The 19,755-nt window shown below is 40.5% G+C and overlaps 1 protein-coding gene across 1 annotated transcript in view; it reads left to right on the plus strand.

The window, feature by feature from the left end:
• The window catches only part of ncam1b (neural cell adhesion molecule 1b), a 396,526-nt gene that overhangs the window by 363,786 nt on the left and 12,985 nt on the right, over window positions 1-19,755 (plus strand). Inside the window, exons 15-22 of the mRNA XM_034169136.1 lie at window positions 2,139-2,309; window positions 3,047-3,175; window positions 10,630-10,641; window positions 11,591-11,715; window positions 11,855-12,035; window positions 14,909-15,110; window positions 15,860-15,976; window positions 18,405-19,436. Of these exons, the coding sequence (XP_034025027.1) occupies window positions 2,139-2,309; window positions 3,047-3,175; window positions 10,630-10,641; window positions 11,591-11,715; window positions 11,855-12,035; window positions 14,909-15,110; window positions 15,860-15,976; window positions 18,405-19,436 (1,969 nt within the window). The remainder of the gene's footprint in view (window positions 1-2,138; window positions 2,310-3,046; window positions 3,176-10,629; window positions 10,642-11,590; window positions 11,716-11,854; window positions 12,036-14,908; window positions 15,111-15,859; window positions 15,977-18,404; window positions 19,437-19,755) is intronic.

Raw genomic sequence — 19,755 nt, forward strand, 5'->3', positions numbered from 1 at the left:
ATGGTGTCAATAGCGTTCAGAGACCATCTGATCAGTTCCATGGTTAATTCAATAGTAGTCCAATAGATCCAGAATCCAATATAGTTTTGAAGAATTCACAGTCTGGTGAAGTAGGGACTTGAAGGTTAAAGTTAGGCGGAGATGCGACCGCCCTCGTCGGAGTCCCAAGCTGTATGTCTGTATATTTGCACCTCAAAATTGTGAGAGTGACCTCTCACACATAAATAAACTCTATTTTGGGGGCAAAAATACGCCTGAAAAAAATGTTTATATATATATATATATATATATATATATATATATATATATATGGGGGGGGGATTTTAGCCAGTCCAACAGCAACATGCAGAGATGTGTGCGATATCAGAAGGTTGCCGGCCTCACTTAAGCAATTTCTATTTTTTCCCAGGATTTCAAAGAAATATTGGCTGGCATCAATCTTGAAGATCCTGATATTGTTCCAGAAGAACCACGTTCTTTTGCTGAACAGCAAAACTCATTGTTAAGAACAATTCACAGTCATAAAGTCAACACACCAGTCATAAATTATTTCGATATCACTGAGGTATCACACAGTCAATACAATGAAATATGCATCATTTATTTCAGTCCACACAAATCAAAGAAAATATGAGAGGCATCATGAAGGACCTGACACCTGCCTTCAGTTTCTATCAAGCTGCCAAAACTGTGGAAAAATCACCAGCAAGCCCAGCAGGTTTGTATCATATTACATGATTTAAATTGAAATGAAAGTTTTGCAGTTTCAGATCTGTGCACATTGCTAGAGAAGCATCTGAGTTCTTGCATCATGAAGACGTCCAGGATATCTGGGATCAACCGCGGGGTCTCACAGGCGGCATTCCACAAGACGGCGGCTGACAGGATGATGTAGGTGACAGGAGACCACCAGCTGACTCTTGGTTGCTGAGTCGAGCAGTTCTCAGTCTGGCAATGTGGACAGACTTGTTCCCTCAGATAAAATAATATTTAGAGTAAAACAAAAATCTTCAGTATTTACAGAATTGATTGAGTTAATTTTGTAAAATCAATATAAACACATAAAGCTGAATATACCAATGATAGACAGATGACACAATAAAACTCTTATTTCCATTGTGGTCCACGTGAGGCTAAAACTTGACAACACTGAGGAGCTCGATTAAACGTACAGATTGCAAAGACATTATAATCTCAATTAATGTAACTAGCAATAAGTGTGTAGTTTATATACATACAATTTACACTGGGATATCAATTAAATAAAATAAGTACAAATTGAACTTGTTGCTAATCGACTGCAAGATCTATATTTTATATAAGATATATATTAGCCGATTAATTCCCAACGTGTGGGATACGTGGGTTATATCTTGATCTTTCAGTGTAACCGGTTCTTTGCAAACCTTTGCAGCAATAACAGTGCACCACCAACGAAGCATTTTTATTTTGAGAGCAGCGTGACTCTGCGAGTGATAATTGGGGCAGCTACAAAGTGTAAGGCTCAGTAAATTATTCAGATTAATTGATCAAAACCTTTAACCTTATTTTGTTATGTTTGATATCGTCGATTCATCTGTGAACGAAGCACTAGCTGCAGAGCAAAAGACTGGAAGTGAAGAACCCAAATTCCTCTTACATATGTGCGGCACAACCTCAGTCCTCGAGATCAGAAGTTGGCGTTCCATCTCTCTACTTCTCTGATTTCATTAACAAATGAAATGATGTTGACCACACAAAGCATGAAATAGCTTTAGTTCATAAGTAAGTGTAAGAATCACTGTTGGTTGTTTTTTTTTAATGTGCATTTTCCAGAACGCCCCAACTTTCTGTGATTTGGATTTGTAGAAAGTGTCACAGTGTTCAGTTACTCTGTATACACACACACACACACGCTAACAGATTTTACTGGTGTTGACTAAATGTTTCCTTCTTAAAATGTCAAATGATTTTTCATACGATCGTACAATGTTTTTTTTTTTTTCAAATCAGGGAAATTGGATTAATCTTTGATATAACAATTTTTCAAAAGATTAAGCAGGTTGCGGGGAGACTTTGGAAGCAGTTGCTCAGCCCCCACCCCCCACCCCACATGACTGTTTTTTGTTATAATTTACTGAATTTTCTTTGTCACACAGAGGTACCATCAGCTCCATTCATAAATGAGGTACAGCCCTTCTCAACCACAGCACTGATCCAGTTCGAGGAACCGGAATCCACTGGTGGTGTTCCGGTCCTTAAGTACAGAGCTGAGTGGAGGACACAAGGAGGGGGGAACTGGGTTCAAAGGCTCTATGAAGCCCAAGATGGTACGAATCACTAATGGGAATGGGGAAGAGGCTTCATCAATTTTATCACAGTTCCTGAGTTCATTCAGCATTCGCCTACACATTTGACCACATGGGGGCAGTACTGTACCGTTAAAAAAAAATCGATGGCTGTCTCAGTGTCAGTTTAGTTAATGAATGAACCCACCTGTTACTGGGACTATTTGGTTATTGAGTCAAGAAGACAAACAAAATGACTTGAAGCTCAGCGAACAAGTAGGAAATTTAAACTTTAATTTTGTTTTATCTAAACTTAAGTGATACTACGTTGGCTTTAGTAAATGTTTTCATGACATATAGGATGTATGGGACTTCTATCACAATAACAGCATTATTTTTTACAGCAGTGGTTTGTTTTAAAATTTCACTGATGAAACTATATTCAGTGGCCACTACAAAACAGAAACTTTAGATTCATTAATTCATTTATTTTAATGTATAGATTCCAGAGTGTTTGGTTAAATACAGTTAGGATTGATTGAGCCCTGAGAAAATATATCAGTTTCTTTGGTTTTGGTGTCTGTTCCCTTTTTGATCTTTTGTCCCATCTTTAAATAGATTCTGTTAAATGATGTTATAATAACATTTAAAGTTTGGGCATTTGTCTTTGTTCGGTTTTAATAAGGGCAGTTTTGTGCATGCTGTTGGAACAGGCGCCATGTTTGTTTTCCTGTTTATCAGAATTAACACGGACGGTTGTGGCTGTACTGTCGTGACAGGCTCTGTCGCCGAGGTGACCATCACGGGCCTGAAGCCAGAAACGCGCTACGAAGTGAAGCTGTCGGCCATCAATGGCAAAGGCGAGGGTGACAGTAGTGCCGCCGAGGTCTTCGAGATGCAGCCTGTCCGTAAGTTTCACGTGCACGCTCCCAGCATGATGTGGCTGTATCATACTGCTGTGCAGGAATTACACAATTCATTACATCATCATGTGTTTGCAAACTATTAACTCAAAACGTTTGTTCCTTATTTCTGTAAAATCCAGCCTCATGATGAATCTTAAACTTAGTGTTGACTTCTGTTGCTTCAGACTAGGACATCTTGCTTCCCCTACTGGCTGTGGATGAACCTTGTTCAAAATATCAGCCTGTTTTTCAACTATTATTTTGAGATGTTTGCACACTAAAAACAAAATTCTTTTACACAAGACATGTTGATTTGTCCCTTTCTGTTGTCACCTGCCATTTGTTTCTTTCATTATGATCTTTAATTAAACACTAATCTGATTCAAATAGACAAATTAAGATGGCTATATTTGTGTGGTCCATAACTGTAAGAATAAATAATTAGTAGTACACGGTATCACTGCTCGATAGACACAACAGAACTCACAACAAACAATCTGGCTTCAAAAACAGCATTATTTAATGTGTAAAAGTACAAACATTTTGTGTTACACTGTGCTGTGAAATCAGTGTCTGCATCTTAGTTAAAGATATCTGATCCCAATCTTAAAACTCGATCCCAGGGTGTCAAGACTTTTTTTTGACTGATGGATATTGGCTTTATTAAACACGAGCCTCACCTGGATCCGTTTGTAGACTGTTTCATAAGTGACATGTTGACAGCATTAGCAATTACTCTATCCAGTGGTTGCTAGCTTACCAGCAGCGTTATCTACGCTCTACCCAGCAAATATTTCTACACTGGTATACAGTTGGTAAGATATCACTTTTTTTGTCACAGTGATGTTGTGTGGACTACCAGCTCACAGCTCTGTCACATAGCATCTTTGTATTTTGACCATGAAACATTCTCACAATCAAAAAAATTACCTTAATATGAGTATTTGATGATTAAAAAAGACCATTTAACTACATTGTAGACTTTGTAAACAACAACACACACTTGCCTCCCTATTGACAATATTCATAACTGATTTACCATTCATTCCTACAGCAATGATGCACCGTAGATGACATTTGTCCCCATGCCCTATTTTTTCATTTGTTGAAAAAGTACCTGACAACCAACCAGTCTTGAAACGTCTGCATGACATATATGAACATCATAGCTTGATCTACAACATGACACCCAAATGACATCATATCATAATGTCACGAGGTGTCATCATTTGATATAGATTTGTGACGTTTAAATGACCTCATTATTGATGTGACTAAACCTGACGTCATTTGAACGTCATTGAGGAAGTGCATTTTTACCACATGTGGCTACAAGTGTTTAAATTAATTAGTTAACATTTCCTGTTAGCTTCAGGCTCTCTGAAGGCTTCAAATCATCCATTACTGTATCAGTTTTTACATTTGTGTCACTTTTTGTTGTTTCCATACACAGTAGATTCCTGTTTGTCATTCAGTCTAGTCTTCTGCTACTTTCCCTTCAGTCTTGCCACACATTTACTTAACATTACTGACACCTAGTGGTCAGAAGTAAAACACCAAAATCATCATATCTTTGAAGTTAGCACAACTACAATGCTGCACTAAATTGAATCGATGTAGCCATGTATTATAAAAATAAATAAGTCCTGGTTGTTTCCTTTTTAGTTTGTAAAACAATAAATTATGAGGTGGATAATTTATTGGTTGGTTGGTTGGTTGGTTGTGGGAGGGGTTGGGAAAGGGGAGGCTGGTGAAGAAAAGGGGAAATTTATATTAATGACAACACATGACGAGTGTCAGTTACTGTGATGATTGTAACATGTATGTATTGTAATAAAAAAAAAAGATTTCAAAATAATAAAACCTAGGGCTGTCCTGATCTGATTATTACATATTTGGACCTATCAGAATCAACTATATTAAACACAAGTCTCACTCTGTCTGAAATGACGTGTTGAACGACTTAATAGTTGCTATTTCTTTCATTTCTTGTTCACTCGCTGACTTTTTTTAAGGTGCTACTTCACTCCTTCTAGTTTCCATGTACTTATTTGTATATTATCCAGTCATCTTTTTCTTTTGTAGAGCTTATCAGTGGTGGGCAACTTGTTAGCGTTTTACTACCACCAACTGAAGAGTGTATACTCTTACTTTCTCTTGGATCTTACTACACATTTAATTAACATTAGTGACACCTAGTGGTCAGAATCATAATTACATATACCTTTCCTTTAAATAAATACTACTGCACTACTGCTCTGAGTTTAATTAATAACAGCCATAAAATTATATTTGTTTGCTTTGTAAATAAACAATCATTAAGGATCAGCATGGTTTGCAGGTTTGTTTTTTGTTTTGTTTTTTTTCTTAATGCATTGGATCACTATTCAGTTGTCGAGTACATGCACTGGATTAACTTTCATGTACTTTAAGTGTGGGCTGTGCAAGTACGTTACGTAGGAAAATATATCAGATCAAGACTTATTGACAGAAAAAAAAAAAGATCATCTGTGGTCTTATCTGTTGTCTTTGAAATAATTGCCCATTAATGATGACGTCTGCGTGATACAAGTTTAGTTGATGTTTTGTGGTTCATTTATTGCAGTCAACAGTTGCTTCAAAGAGAAGCACATATGTTCCAGGTGCCACACGCTGTTTTCTCGCCTGCTTTTATGATGTATATAATTAGAAAACGATTCCTCTGATGCCACCTCAGAGTTCTTGTGTGTCAGCGCCTCAGATGTCGCACCCATTAGTTTTCTTCCCTCTACATTGTCGAGTAGCCTCTTTTCCAGCAATAGTTCTTCCTAAAGTCCTCGCTGAAGTGTTATTACAGGAATGGAGGTCGTCATTTGTTCAGACGTCTCATTACGATGGCCTGATAGCATTTCTTTTATGATTCTAGGAGGCGTATTTCATTTTTTTTTTTTCCCCTCCTGCCAAAGACATGGATTGTTCTGTCGTGAGGAAAAGCAGGCGATTAATTTTCACGGGTGTAACTGTCTGAGTCCCTGCAGGTTTTACTCCCATCAACCCTCATTAGCTCCATTCTTTATAATTTTACAATGGAGAAACTGCCCCCCCCCCCCCCCCGAATACGTGTGCTGATCATCAATGCAGACATTCATTCTTGCACTCGAGGGTTCTGTTTTACCCAAACACCAGCAGTTATCTAAATATGAATATTAATATTGCATGATTTGTTAGACATGAATAAATTACTCAGAATTAACATTAAATCTCAACATTTTAAATGCTGCACAATTCCCTGTGGTTTCAGCTGTTTTGTCTAATTTGTTGTCTCATTATTATAAATATTAATGTCAGTAATGTTGATAGTAAAGCTGTTAGAGATGACCTTTAGTATGACCTGAGCAGGACAAATGAAACAAAACACTGAGAAGCTCAACTAACAGGCTATTCTTGGTTCAGGTGTTTATTAAATCATATTTTTGGGCAGCTGAGCAGTTGTTCTCATAACAGTTTTGCTTTGGTGTAAAAATTATGTCCCAATTATTTCATCAGTAATTGTGGAATAACAACCTAATATCATTAAAATACCGATAGCCACTACAAGTGCCAACACTGTTAGTATCTAAAATTACATTACACAATAATTTCACTCGATACAAATACTAGCACATGCGTGCGCACACACACACGCCTCTTAGGAGAACTGGGCCCAGTTTCATAAAGCAGTCTAATCTAGGGAAGGGTATTGATAAGATTTTACAGATATCGATGCCATTATCGATTCTGCTTATCGATCCGATTCCTTATCGATTCCCTTATTGATACCTCTTGTGAATTTTCTGTGCATTAAAAGTAGGCTTTACAGGTTTTCTATGTCAACAACATTTTATTGAGTCTTAAATAAATATGAAATTGGTCACTGGATCCTTGATCTCTGGACATAAATAAAATCTGTAGTTTTTGTCAAAAGCATTTCCTTTCAGACATTTTGTCATGAATGTCTCTCCATACCTCTGAGCTGAGCTCAGCTGGCTGCTGCATGTCAGCGCAGGATGTCTGATTTTGTGAGGAAAAAAAAAAAATGTTTTGATCGATTGCAGTTTGTTTGTATTACAGCATTTGGAAAGAGGTGTCCATTGATTTAAACGGCATTTCGCTTTGAAGTTATTAATTCCGACTAGACTCTATCGTTCTAACTTGACTCGGCAGAGAGCCGCGCAGCGTTTGGAGCTGTGTGAACAGAAACGGAGGATGATTCTCATTTCTTTCTCACAACAAGACAGGAGTCCCAGTTAGTGACTTTCATCCACACAAAAGTGATTCACGATTGACATATTCAGGGATGAAAGTGGTGAAAAACAAAAAAGCTGAAACCCAAAATTACCCCCCAACACCACCCGCACGAAAATGTTTGAATTCTAGAAGCTCTGGAATGCAATCTGGGACTGTTCCAGACAATAAACTGCAGTGAGTGCAGCATCCATTTTGGTGAGACAAAACCCAACTTTCCTTACTCAAATTCATTCCAGTAGTATTCTGCTCTTACTAGGATGCAGCTGTTTTCTAGCTTGGCAGATAGTTCTGGTGGAAATCACTGAAGAAATTAACAAATTGAAAATATGGACTGACCATAACAAATTGTCATTAAACTTAAATAAAACAGGGATGAAGTGGAGGTGTAAGAGTCACTAGGTGTTCACAGGAAACAGTTATTCTTATATTTATTTATGTTCATTGTTAGTTGGTTTTATATTTTCTGTTGTGTTTTTAATCAGGTTCTTTTTGTCTCTTCTCTAAAATTGTATTGTAGCATTATTAGTTATTATTATTACTATTGTTGTTATTGTTGCTAATATTATTATTATTATTATTATTAATATATAAACAAATTAATTTTAAAAATAATACAATTTGTAATACATTTGACTCTTTTAAGGCAACAAATGCTGAGCCATTAATTATTATACAGAAAACAAATGCAGACAAACGTGCTGAGATGCGAACAGCTTAATGCTAACTTTAACATTGAAAATGCCATAGACATGCTAACGCGTTAGCATCGGTCCCATTTTTGTTATAAAATACATCTATCAGCTATTTCAGAAGACCATAACAGGTTGATTTAACATAAAAAGGTAAATATTACTCACAGACATACGCTCTTTAGGGTTTTAGCAGAGAAAAATTAAGATAAAGCAAAATAAAACAAAGAACCAACGAAGCAGCGAGTCAGATCAATGCTTCATTGGTTCAAGCTTCAAAGAAGAGCCACGCTGCAGAAACTGGTTCTGTAATCAACATAGAGACAAGATCATTTTCCCAACAAACACCCCCAAAAACAACGACTGCTCTGAAGGACCAATAAGGGAATTGTTAAGCAAAAAGGCTATTGATGTTGGTGGATCGAATAATTTCTTAACGATACCAATGAAGAACCAGTTCTCGATACCCAACCCCAGTCTAACCTTTAGTATACTAAACTTCATCAGCTCGTCACCCAACATTGGCTGTCTAATCCCAGTTTGAAATCTATGGCTAAACTTGTAGATTAGCCCGAGTCAACAGTTTGCATGGGCATAGTGGCCTCGCACTGTTGCCAAGAAACTCCTCCAATGCATTTTGTTCACTTCTGGTTTGGTCGTTGTCATGAACTATCCAGCCTTTGTTTCGTTAACTAACTTTTAAACATTTATGGACACATTCAGTCCGCAGAATGGTGTGCTTAGCTGTTAGCCTAGCAGTTCTTTTTCTACACTTCCAGCAAGACTTTTTGTGGCCCGGTGGCTAATGTGAGAACTGTCACAAACACATCATGACAGTCGTCTGCTAAAACCATGGCCAAAGGCGGAGGAAGCGCTCCTTTTGGAGCAATACAAGTGACGTAGGGCTGCTCTTTATTGTTCCATCAAGTGGTGGTACATGATAGCTGCCATTTTTCGAGGTGAGACACTGAAGTTTTGTCAGCTAAATAAGATTAGCCTCCTCTGTGCCAGGCTAAAAACTTTAGTTGGGTAACGGGAAACTTTAGCTGACTAAGCACTTTGTGCAAAAACTAACCTAAAAAAAAAAAAATTTCACAATTTGTCGGATAGTCACATGGCTGAAAAGCCACCGAAAGCCGTCTGAATCTTCCGAATGGTGGAAGAGGTGGGCATCATTTTTCGGAGTCCAGCATGTCCTGTGAGACTTCAACACGGAGTTGCTTTTGTTCCGCCATCAGTTTCGTGCCCAAGCCATCGGCATGAATTTCGCTGCAACTCTTTTCATGGCCAAATCTTCTGTCACAGTGGAATGTGCCAAAAAAGTGCTGATGTCCACCTCTTCCGCAATTTCTCGGACAGTCACACGACGGTCCCGCATCACCACAGCGTTCACTTTGGAAATGATCTGGTCATTTCAGCATGTTGATGGCCGACCGGAGCGCGGCTCGCTCTCCACCGTTGTGCGGACGTCTTTAAACCGGTTGTACTGCTCCTTAATCTGTGTGATGCCCATAAGAACGTCACCGAAAGCCGTCTGAATAATCCGAATGGTTTCCACCTGGCTGTCGCCCAGTTTCTGTCAAAATTTGATGCGCTGCTCCAGACGTTCCGCCATTTTCCTTGCAGTGAAAATCCGACGAGAGCACAACACCCGTCCTCACACAAAGGCTGCTTGCCAGCAAATGACACAATCGACAGGCGTGAAAAGATTCACGCATGCGCACGAACGTTCAAGGTTGGCTCATGCAAGCACATGCGATTCACATCCATCAGGTTTTTGCAAAAAATAAAAAGGTCGGATACTTTTCTAACAGACCTCGTGTATATATATATAAATTGTGGTGTGCATTCCAACTATCAGATATTTCTGTGAGTAATTATGATGCAATCTACAGTCATAAAAATCACTAAATTTGATGTGTGTGTGTGTGTGTGTGTGTGTGTGTGTGTGTGTGTGTGTGAAGATTCAATCTTAAATAAACCACCAGGTCCACTGTGGTTCAAACAGCGATTTGTTGAATTAGTGATCCAACTGTTTCACTTAGGTCAGATCATGTGATGAAGTGCGTTTCCTTGGAGCTGCACTTTCTCTTTCTGTGCTTTCGTTATACGATAACTGGAAAACGTTTCGACTGCAAACATCTGAAGAAATTCTGTGTTTATGGGATGGAAATTGGATGTGCAGCACAGTGTTGGAGTTTCACAACAAGAAGGTCTTTGGTTGAATCCCACAGTGTTCCTTTGTGTGACCAACTTTGCGTTTCCTCTCCTGTGTGGGATTCCTCCGTTGTCCTCCCGCCATCAGTGACAAAAATCATTACTCCGTAATTTACAAAGAACTTTTGTTGTTTATTATCTGTTGTATTTATTTTGTTTGTGAACATTTTTTCTCCACTAGCTGCTTGTGTTGCTGTTGTTTATGATAATGTTGTTCTCCCACTTTCCAAACATTCACTCGCTCACTCAAGTGTTATTTTGCTTCCATGGTGCTGATGGTTCCCATCGCCGCAGAAGGTAAAGTGATGCTGTAGATTTTTAAAGAGATTATTAACATCTCTAAAAATTAATCAACACAATAATTGTTTATGTGAAATCGTGTCACACACACTGACCTCAGTCCTACTAATCAGTTATGCAGACGTTCGCCAGGGGACCAGAGCCGAACCTTTAGCATCACTCACTGATGTTACGCCACCTGCGTGATGCTGTCACTCCTCCCATGGATCCAGTTTGTCTTCTCTGATCATCAGCTCACAGCGACTGTTCTCACAGCAGGTCGCTCTGGTTCTCCATCACGTCGACACCTCCATCTTGTCCTCCATGTTTAACCTTAGCGTGAATACCTGCATTATAGCTAAATCAGCTAACCGGGTCGCCTTCATTCCAACAGGGTCATCCTCAGAACGTGAACTTTAACCACATTTCACCTGCTTCGTTGACACTGCACATTTATTTACATCCAACAAGGGTTTGCTCATGCAAGTTTAGTGCAGTTAATCAAAAAAATAATCAACCAGTGATCATAAAACATGGGTTAGCCTGGCCTGGAAGGGAACGTTGATGTGAGCACCAGCTGGAGACACAGTGAGCCGTGCAGACAAACAGTTGCCGTGATCGACTTTAGTGGTGTGGACACAGACTTTGCTATCCACAGAAGGTTGATACGAGGGTGGAGTCTGGTTTTGTTAATTTGGCCTCCGATGAGTTAAACGGGACACAGAACTCCGTGCTGTTATGGGTTTGAGCCTCATCTGCAGTTGCTTTTAAAGGCTCTGCAAGTAGCGAACAGAAGAGTTCCTGATATAAGTAGAAGAGTCACATTTCTCCAGTTTTAATGCCTGCAATATGTGTGACGTTGGTGCTCAGATTTAGTAATTCAGCTGAGCTGAGAAGCACAGTCATGAATGAAGTCTTTGAAACAAGCCTTTAAATAATCGCCTGTAATGCTCCTGTGTGCCTGTAGGGAATCCCAATCCTCCCAAACTCGAAGGGACTCTTCAGACCAAAGGCAACTCCCTCAGAGTCAAATGGACCAAGCAGGATGACGGTGGCTCGCCCATCCTTCTTTACCTTGTCCGCTATAAACCAGTGAGTCACCTCCAACCATCACCTCTCCAAACTGAATTAAAAACTAAGTGTTGTGTTTCAACAGGAAACATTGTGTCCTCCTACGTGGATGCTGATAGTTGAGAGGTTCACGTGTGTGTGTGTCTGTGTGTGGCTTTAGAAACACGCCTCAGAGTGGAAACCAGAACTCCGGCTGCCCAGCAGCAGTGAGCAAGTAGTCCTTGGCGGGTTGGAGTGGGACACAGAATACAATGTCACCGTGGTGGCAGAGAATCAGAAGGGCAAGTCAGAACCGGCGACTGTGTCATTCAGGACGCCAACGGAACCAGCTGCCGTCCCAGGTATCCTCCCTCCGCTCGCTGCCACAATGGGTCAAACTCAAAGCTCGCACAGAAAGCTGGCAGTCAAATGAACCTGCAGGAGAAGTAAAACGCCTCCACGAGCTTTTGAGTTTGCTCTCATGCAGCCGGAACCGCCTCCTTCCCACACACGACCGAACGAGTAAAGCATGAGCGGAGAGTTTGTTCCTGTGTGGACGCGGCTCAATTGCACTTCTAATTAACTCCGAATAACGACACATTAACTTGCACTTAGAGGCTCAAACTGCTGCTGAACCTTTAAAACAAAAGACTCACATTCTTTAGACAATTAAAAACCTGCTTTGCTGACTATCACGTCCTCATCACGCTTTTTCTAACTCTTTTCTCACTCATCACTTCATCATCACGTTCACATTGTTGTTTCCCTCCTTTGTGCTTTTGCTTTTTCCTCCCCCAAGAAATCAGTTTTATTTTTCCCACTTTTGATTTTGAGTCTTGACACATTTTCCCTTTTTTCTCTTCATCCCCCCCATCCTTTTTCTCTCTGTATGTTCCTGTGCTCTTCCCTGCTCCTGGAATTTGGTGTGGTGGACCATGTCAACGTTTCTGTCCTGACATTTTGCTCTGCAGCCAGTCAGAGCTGTTCATCCGTCACGTGCACTTTGGTGTCGCTCATCTCGTCTGCCGTTGCAGTCTTCCTGCTGTCTTAGTGTCATTTGGGACTCTGCCTTCCACGTCGTGCTTTTGGACTCTGTCTATCACGGACGCGTCACGGGTGTAAACGGGCTGCCGACGTGCAGAACCAAAGACATATTTCACGCTGCCTTGCGCTAACGCGGCCACTTGTCTGTATCGCCGCCACATGAACAGTCGTAAATGACACAGAATTATTAAATGTGTAGAAACACTTAACGGGAAGAAGCGTTTGTAACATTTGTACATTTTCACAAACTATTTACAAAAATGTGATCATACAAATGATCTGTTGTTTACTAAAGACGATCAGCTGTTTTTTCATGTAATACGTTTTTATTCAAAATGACATGCATTTATATATTCAAATGTCACTTTGCTGAATTTTATTTTCAAGTAGACATGAAATTATCAGTTTATTGACATCTATTTTGATAATATTTGACATTGTATTAAATGTCATTGATCCATGAAAAATGCAAAACTTTCACAGCTTCTCTTCTAAAACAAAGTCTGCAAAAACACTTAACAGTATTGTGCAAAGACTTTAGGCACATTATTGTGCACACAGATGGCGTGGCACTTTAGAAGTTTGAGCTGCTGTTGCAATATTAAAGTCTCAGTCAGAAGAATGTGACACTGACCTGTTCGATAAAGCGGCCGGCGATCAGACATGAAATATTCCGACCTTGACACACCGGTTACACAACCCAACTTTGAAAGTAGTTCAAATTAATATTATTTTAATTTAATTACTACTAGTTACTTGGCCCCCACTGAGGCATCCTTGTTGGCGTGAAGTAAGAATTTAAGGGTGATTCTTAGACTACAGGCACTTGGGTGATTCTTAGACTACGGGCACTTATGTCCTTTGATCATATTGTATGAAAAACAGAAAAAAGGGGAAATTTCACACTTTTATAGTTATCTTTACAATGAAAGTGTGTTAAGAAATTTGTTCTAGTAGTCTATGATGACTTTTTCACCTTTTTTCAGCATCATTATATGCAAATATTGCCATTTTGTGCTTGTCCCACACCCAGACTTTTGATCTTCAATGATAAAAATGAATGGTAAAGAAACGTTTTTTCTAATGTTTTAAAATATCTCTGAATAAAAATCAGTAAAATAATCAAAACATAATTGGGGTATTCAATGTCATACAACTGTTGTGATTTTTTTTTTAAACAAAATGTAGTTGTCCCACACTATTGCCGTAATTTCCACCACAACACTGTAATGTCCCTAAACAGTTTGTATGAAAGATTGTTTGGGTAGTTTCTATAGAGATAAACAGTGACATCAGAGCACATGTATATAGCGCCAAATTACAACAAACAGTTGTCCTAAGGCGCTTTATATTGTAAGGCAATGGTGTGGTGGAAATTACATTTACAAGGCCAATAGTGCCCGTAGTTAAAGAATCACCCATAAGTAAATGCACTTGAAACAGGAAGCATGTACTGCAGCTGCACTACATGCTTGAGGCCAATGATGTGTTTTGTCCTGAGATACAGCAGTTGCCAGGTGCAGTGTAGATTTTTGTTGCCTTGGCTCGTATTTTCACACAGGTGGTTGCCAGAACCCTGCGATTACCAATAAAGCTTCAAAAACTGCATGCAATAAACAAAAAGGTGTGCAGCAACAAACCGAGACATGCCCTGCTGCATTCTCATTTGAACTAACAATATACAAAAGAATAACTGCAAATTATGCTCAAAGACGCCAACATAGTCCAAACGTAGCAGTTCACTGGTCCCTGTGTTTCAGAGCTGCACAGCAGTTTTTACGGACTTACTGATAATAATTGTGTAAACCCACTGACTGACTCCATTTTGTCTGTGGTTGGCGTCCTAATCGCAGGGAAAACTGGCTTGTGCAGGGCTTGGGTTCTCTGTTTATTTGCTAAATAATAAAGTGAATAACGATAAAAAAAAAACATGTTGAGTTGCGGACCTGCTGATTGTTTACAAAAAACTCCAAAGAGCGAATGTTGGAACTTATTAAAAGTTGGCCTTTTGTGGCGGCCGCTCAGACATCGAACCCGGTGAGCTGTGGTCTTCTTACTGATACAAATCAATGAGTGGAACAATATACACACACACACACGTGGATGAACAGGTGAGTTCTTTCCTTGCTCTGTGACTCTGTTTTCACTTGACGTCGGGCCGTCTGCCGCTGTGGTTGTGTGTCGCCTGCAGCGGATCTGGACGAGGACGCCGCCCTCTCTAAGGGCATCTTACTGTGGGCGGGGATCCTCGTCTTTGCCTTTGTGCTGCTGCTGTTGGCTGTGGACGTCACTTGCTACTTTGTCAACAAATGCGGCCTGATCATGTGCCTCTGCGGCAAATCAGCCTCCGGAACCAAAGGACACGGCCTGGAAGAGGGCAAAGCCGCCTTCATGTGAGTGTCGGTGGCTGGTTTGGTGTCTAAAATGTTCATAAATTAAAAGATTTTTATGATGTGTGCGTTGAAAAATGAAGCTTTAAAATTGGATGTGAAATTTTAAAAAATGGGAGTGAAATGTGACATGATTTGATTAATTTAACGCTGATGTGATTAAAACATGTTTTATGATTTTCCCTGCCTGACGTTCATCATCACAACACAGAATTACTCTTTATCCTTTGAGCAGAGTGTCCTCAAAGGTGGAAGTAACAATACTTAATACATGTTAAAATCAGTCATATAAATACAATATTTTTGGATCATCAAATTACTGGATCAGGCAGAAAAAGTGATATTGGTGTCCCGAATTAAAGTGCAATCAAATGGAAAAAATACTGTCTAAAATGCATCAGTCAGAATACCCAAGCAATTTTTGTTTCTTCTGCCAACATGTTAATCAGAAGCCACGCTCACTCGTTAACTAATGGAGTTTTTGGCTCAATTTGTAGCCGTTAGCTGCTCATGAAGTGATAGAATTCATCCAACAATAAACTCTTTTACACAAACTTGGCGGAATGCTGTTCTGCACTGCAGGTCATGTTTTTTTTTCCTTTAGATGATGAAAGTGGTGACAATTTCCTGAAATTAGAAAATAATTTTATGTTGTTAATGATGAAGGTAAAGTGGAACAAATGAGGAGTTGCTTCATATTAATCACTTCATAATTCCACATAACTGTTGTGACATTTTTCTTCGTCCTGCAGAAAGGATGAATCAAAAGAGCCAATAGTGGAAGTCAGAACAGAGGACGAGTGCACAGCCAATCACAATGCAGCAGGACCAACGGAGCCCTGTGAAACCACGCCCCTCACCGAGCCAGAGTGAGTGAACGCTGACGGAACACTGCACAGACTTTTTAAAACAAAAACATTTTTTTAAACCGCTAAAGCTGGTGTAGCCGCTCTGCTCTGCACTCCACTCCAAAGAATTTTTCTATTATTCAGTCGAACAAATTTGACAGGATGCAGTAAACACTAACGATGATTCTTGAGTGGAGTCCACTGACCTGTGCTGCTTTGTGTTTATAATCACCCCCTTAGTCGGGATTCTTGCACTTTTGTGTTTCCCCTCCAGATTCTGGAGCCTTAATGTCTCATTTCAAGGTTGAATAATACCAGTAAAAGACAAAAAAACAAAAACAAGGCGTGGTCAACTCATACGACATCACTTGTCACATCAGCATTCTGAAAAACAAAGTGGCTAAATGAGATTGTCACTGGTACTGTTTAACCCTTGTAGGTACAGTTTTCTGCAGGAACACTGTTGCTGCTTAGAACATTAATTTTACTCCATGTCGATGTGTGTTTGAGCCGCCCACTCACAGCATGACACCCTTTTATGTTTTGCTTTGTTGTTTTAGCTTATTTGTTCATGAGGCCTTTGGGTTGGATTTAATTGCACTTTTAGTTGACCGTTCTAATATTGATGCTCCTTTAATCTTCGGAGTTAACATTTGGTGTAAACACACCAGTAGCTGTTCTCTGGATTCGGAGCTTATCCACTATTTATACTGGAGGTTATGTACATCAACACTAACCGTTTGACTTTCGATGGGCCATGTTAAGACGCTAACCACAGGTGGCATCAATGCATGCTGGTTGACTGTGTTAATTGCAGTTAGCGTTTTCTTGACAACGTCCTGGTATAAATAACAGTACGCTGCAAATATTGTCATGTCAGTAGAATTTTCGTCTCTGATAAATCAGTTTTTAACTTGAAATGCACCAGTTCAATGAACGAGGACAGAAAGTTTGACTGAATTTAATCTGGAAACAAATACTGAGTTCTTATAGAAGTTACAAAGTTTTAAGGGGAACGTCTGTCGGTTTTCAGTCTAAACTCACGAGAGCTGAGTGAGTCATTTTTTTGTCTTTACTGCTGTGAATCAATAATGCAATAAGTCAGTACCACGGCCGTGATAAATTAAGTCACAGACGCCACCAAAATGCTGAGAGCACAGTTCAGACACAGCAACAAGTTTTCATGGCGCAGCTAAAGTCCAAGCAGAAGCCAATGAGCAGAAGTCAAACGTCACGGAGCTGCCTGGGGGCCTGTACAGGACTTCCTACATCTAGGCTAGCTAATGAGATCATGTCCACCAGAGTACTTTCTGATGCCCAGAAATTTGTGTAGTTTATTTCAACCAATCAATGAGTTACTACATGTCTCTTACCAAGTATATGTTCATCTTTCTTTATCAGAATATCTAAATAGACTTAACATAAGACAAAATCACTGGAGTAAAATTTCAGTAAAAGGACTTGTTTTTAGAAAATACATTTTAAGAAATCTTGTCTCGTAAAGTGAGAGTTGGAAACATCCTGTTTGGAGTCATTTTTGACATGAAACGAGTTTGTTTGTTTGTTCTCGCTTTGTTTTTTTAAGATGCTTTTTTTGTAAAAGATATTCCTAGTATGAATACACAAAGGTCAAAATGAGTTTTCTCAGCTATTGTCAAGAAACCTTAAGTTAATTTTCTCTTCTTCTATTCACATTTTTTTGTCACAAGTTAAAAACACCTTTAGATTTTTTTGAACTTAGTGATTTTGTCTTAAGTATAATTAGTGTTTTGATTAGAAATTAGACAACTATACTGTGTTTTTGTAGTGTACATTATAGTTTTAAGACTAAATAAGAGTCCCAGAAAAGATTTTAAGAATCGCATAATTTTGTGGCCATTGAGCCTCACTGGCAACTAAATAAATCCAAACTGTCTTTGTGGGCTTATAATATACGTGTTGGACCTGTTTTTAATCCCTACATTTGTAACGTAGCACTGTGATGGCAGTCTACTGTCATCTACACGTTCTCTAGGCCTAATAACTTTCTCTAAAATTTCACCATTAAAATATCACAGCAGCATGAGATCGGAGTTGGCTCACATTTCAAACCTTTAAGCGTGCTGTTAACGTGAGGTAGACTTTGATTGAACCAGTGAGGCCATTCACTGGTGAAATATGAGAAAATCAAACTTAATAAGGAAAAGTAACTGCCAGTTTTATCACGTAACGAGGAGGAGAAATTTGAGCATTAATTTTTCCCGATCATATTTCTTAAGTCTTGATTTTAAATTTGGATATCGGCGTAACATCCAGCCCTGTAAGGCCTGTCGGTTCTGTTTTTGTTGCTCTGTGTGTCTGTGTGCGCTTCTAAAGTCGAATTAACCCTCTGTATGAGCGTCCGGATCACCCGCCCTGTCACAGTCACCCTGGTGTCTAGTCTGTGTGTCTCTGTTCTCTGCTCTCTCAGGCTGGCGGCTTTCACCGCTGCTCTGGCACTGGACACGCTCTCCTCCGTAGCCACCAGCTCTGACACAGCCACTGCGGCCATTGACCCCGCTCAGGACAGCCCCTCTAGCGACACCACCACCCTCACTGGTAGCATGTCCGCCCCGGCCAACGATCCCTCACCCACTCCTGTCCCCGCCCCAGCCCCGACGCCAGAATCCACCACAGCGCCGCCAAACCCCCTCATCTCCACTTTGGCCGTCACTGCCAAAATGGCCCCTTTAGTCGAGCAGCAAATGAGCAGTGACCCAGAGGAGCAGGAGAAATCTGTCCCCGCTGAACCTGAACGGACTCAAAAATCTGCCACTCCAATACCACCAAAGCGTAGGCACTCCCCCAAACTAGCTGCCCTCAACGCTAAAACTAGCCCCCCTTTATCACCACTCGCTGTGTCGTCCTCATCCATCCCTCCTGAAGTAGACCAAAAGAAACCTGCTCCTCACGCACCTGTCACCCCCCTCCCCCTGCAGCCACAAACCGCCACCAATACTCCAGGTCATGATTCAGGTCCCGCTCCCCCAAATCCTGGGTGTAGTGACACACACGAGCCCACTGAGGAGGCTGTCGATAGCAACTTATCCACAGCCAAAGACGAGGTCACGACAGCAAAACCACCTTCAGTCTCCCACAGCACTCCCAAAGTCCAGGATCCTGAAGAACCTGCTCCTCTGGTTGCAGATGTTTCTTCTCCTGAACCCGTTGCCCCAAGTCTTCACCCTGCACCCCCTGCCCCAGTCGCAAATGATCTTCTCATATCGCCGTCAGACACGTATGACTTGCTAACACCTGACGGCACGATGACCAGAGCTGGTGAGTTAGAGCTGACCAATGGGACCAAAAGCCCCGCCCTGCCCCCAGCAGACCTGATTAGCTTAGACAGCCCGCCCCCTGCCACCGCCCTGTCCAATGGAGATGGAACAGCCCTTCCCCCCTCGGGCTCAGTTCTGGAAGCATCAGAGACTCTGGCCAAGACTGCGCCTCCTGACAACGATGAGTACGGCTCCCTCTAGAGGTTTATCTCTGTGTGTTTGTGTGTGTGTGTGTTTGTAATGTGTTCACTCATTCATTCACCACCCACATCTCACCATTGACCACACAAACACTAACCGCAAAGAAAGAAGTGCTTACGTGCAACAGCGCTCCCTTTAGGCTCTTTACTGTTACAATGATAGATGCAGGAATAATTAACTTACTTACACACTTTGGTCTCAGACAGCAGTTTAGAGTAAATCCTCGCTAATCCTTTAGCTCGAGTAAAGATAACAGGAGGCTAAACGTGAAAGAGGCGGAGTCTAGAACCTGGGCGTATATCA

Source organism: Thalassophryne amazonica, chromosome 4 (assembly GCF_902500255.1).
Source record: "Thalassophryne amazonica chromosome 4, fThaAma1.1, whole genome shotgun sequence".
Classification (NCBI taxonomy): domain Eukaryota; kingdom Metazoa; phylum Chordata; class Actinopteri; order Batrachoidiformes; family Batrachoididae; genus Thalassophryne; species Thalassophryne amazonica.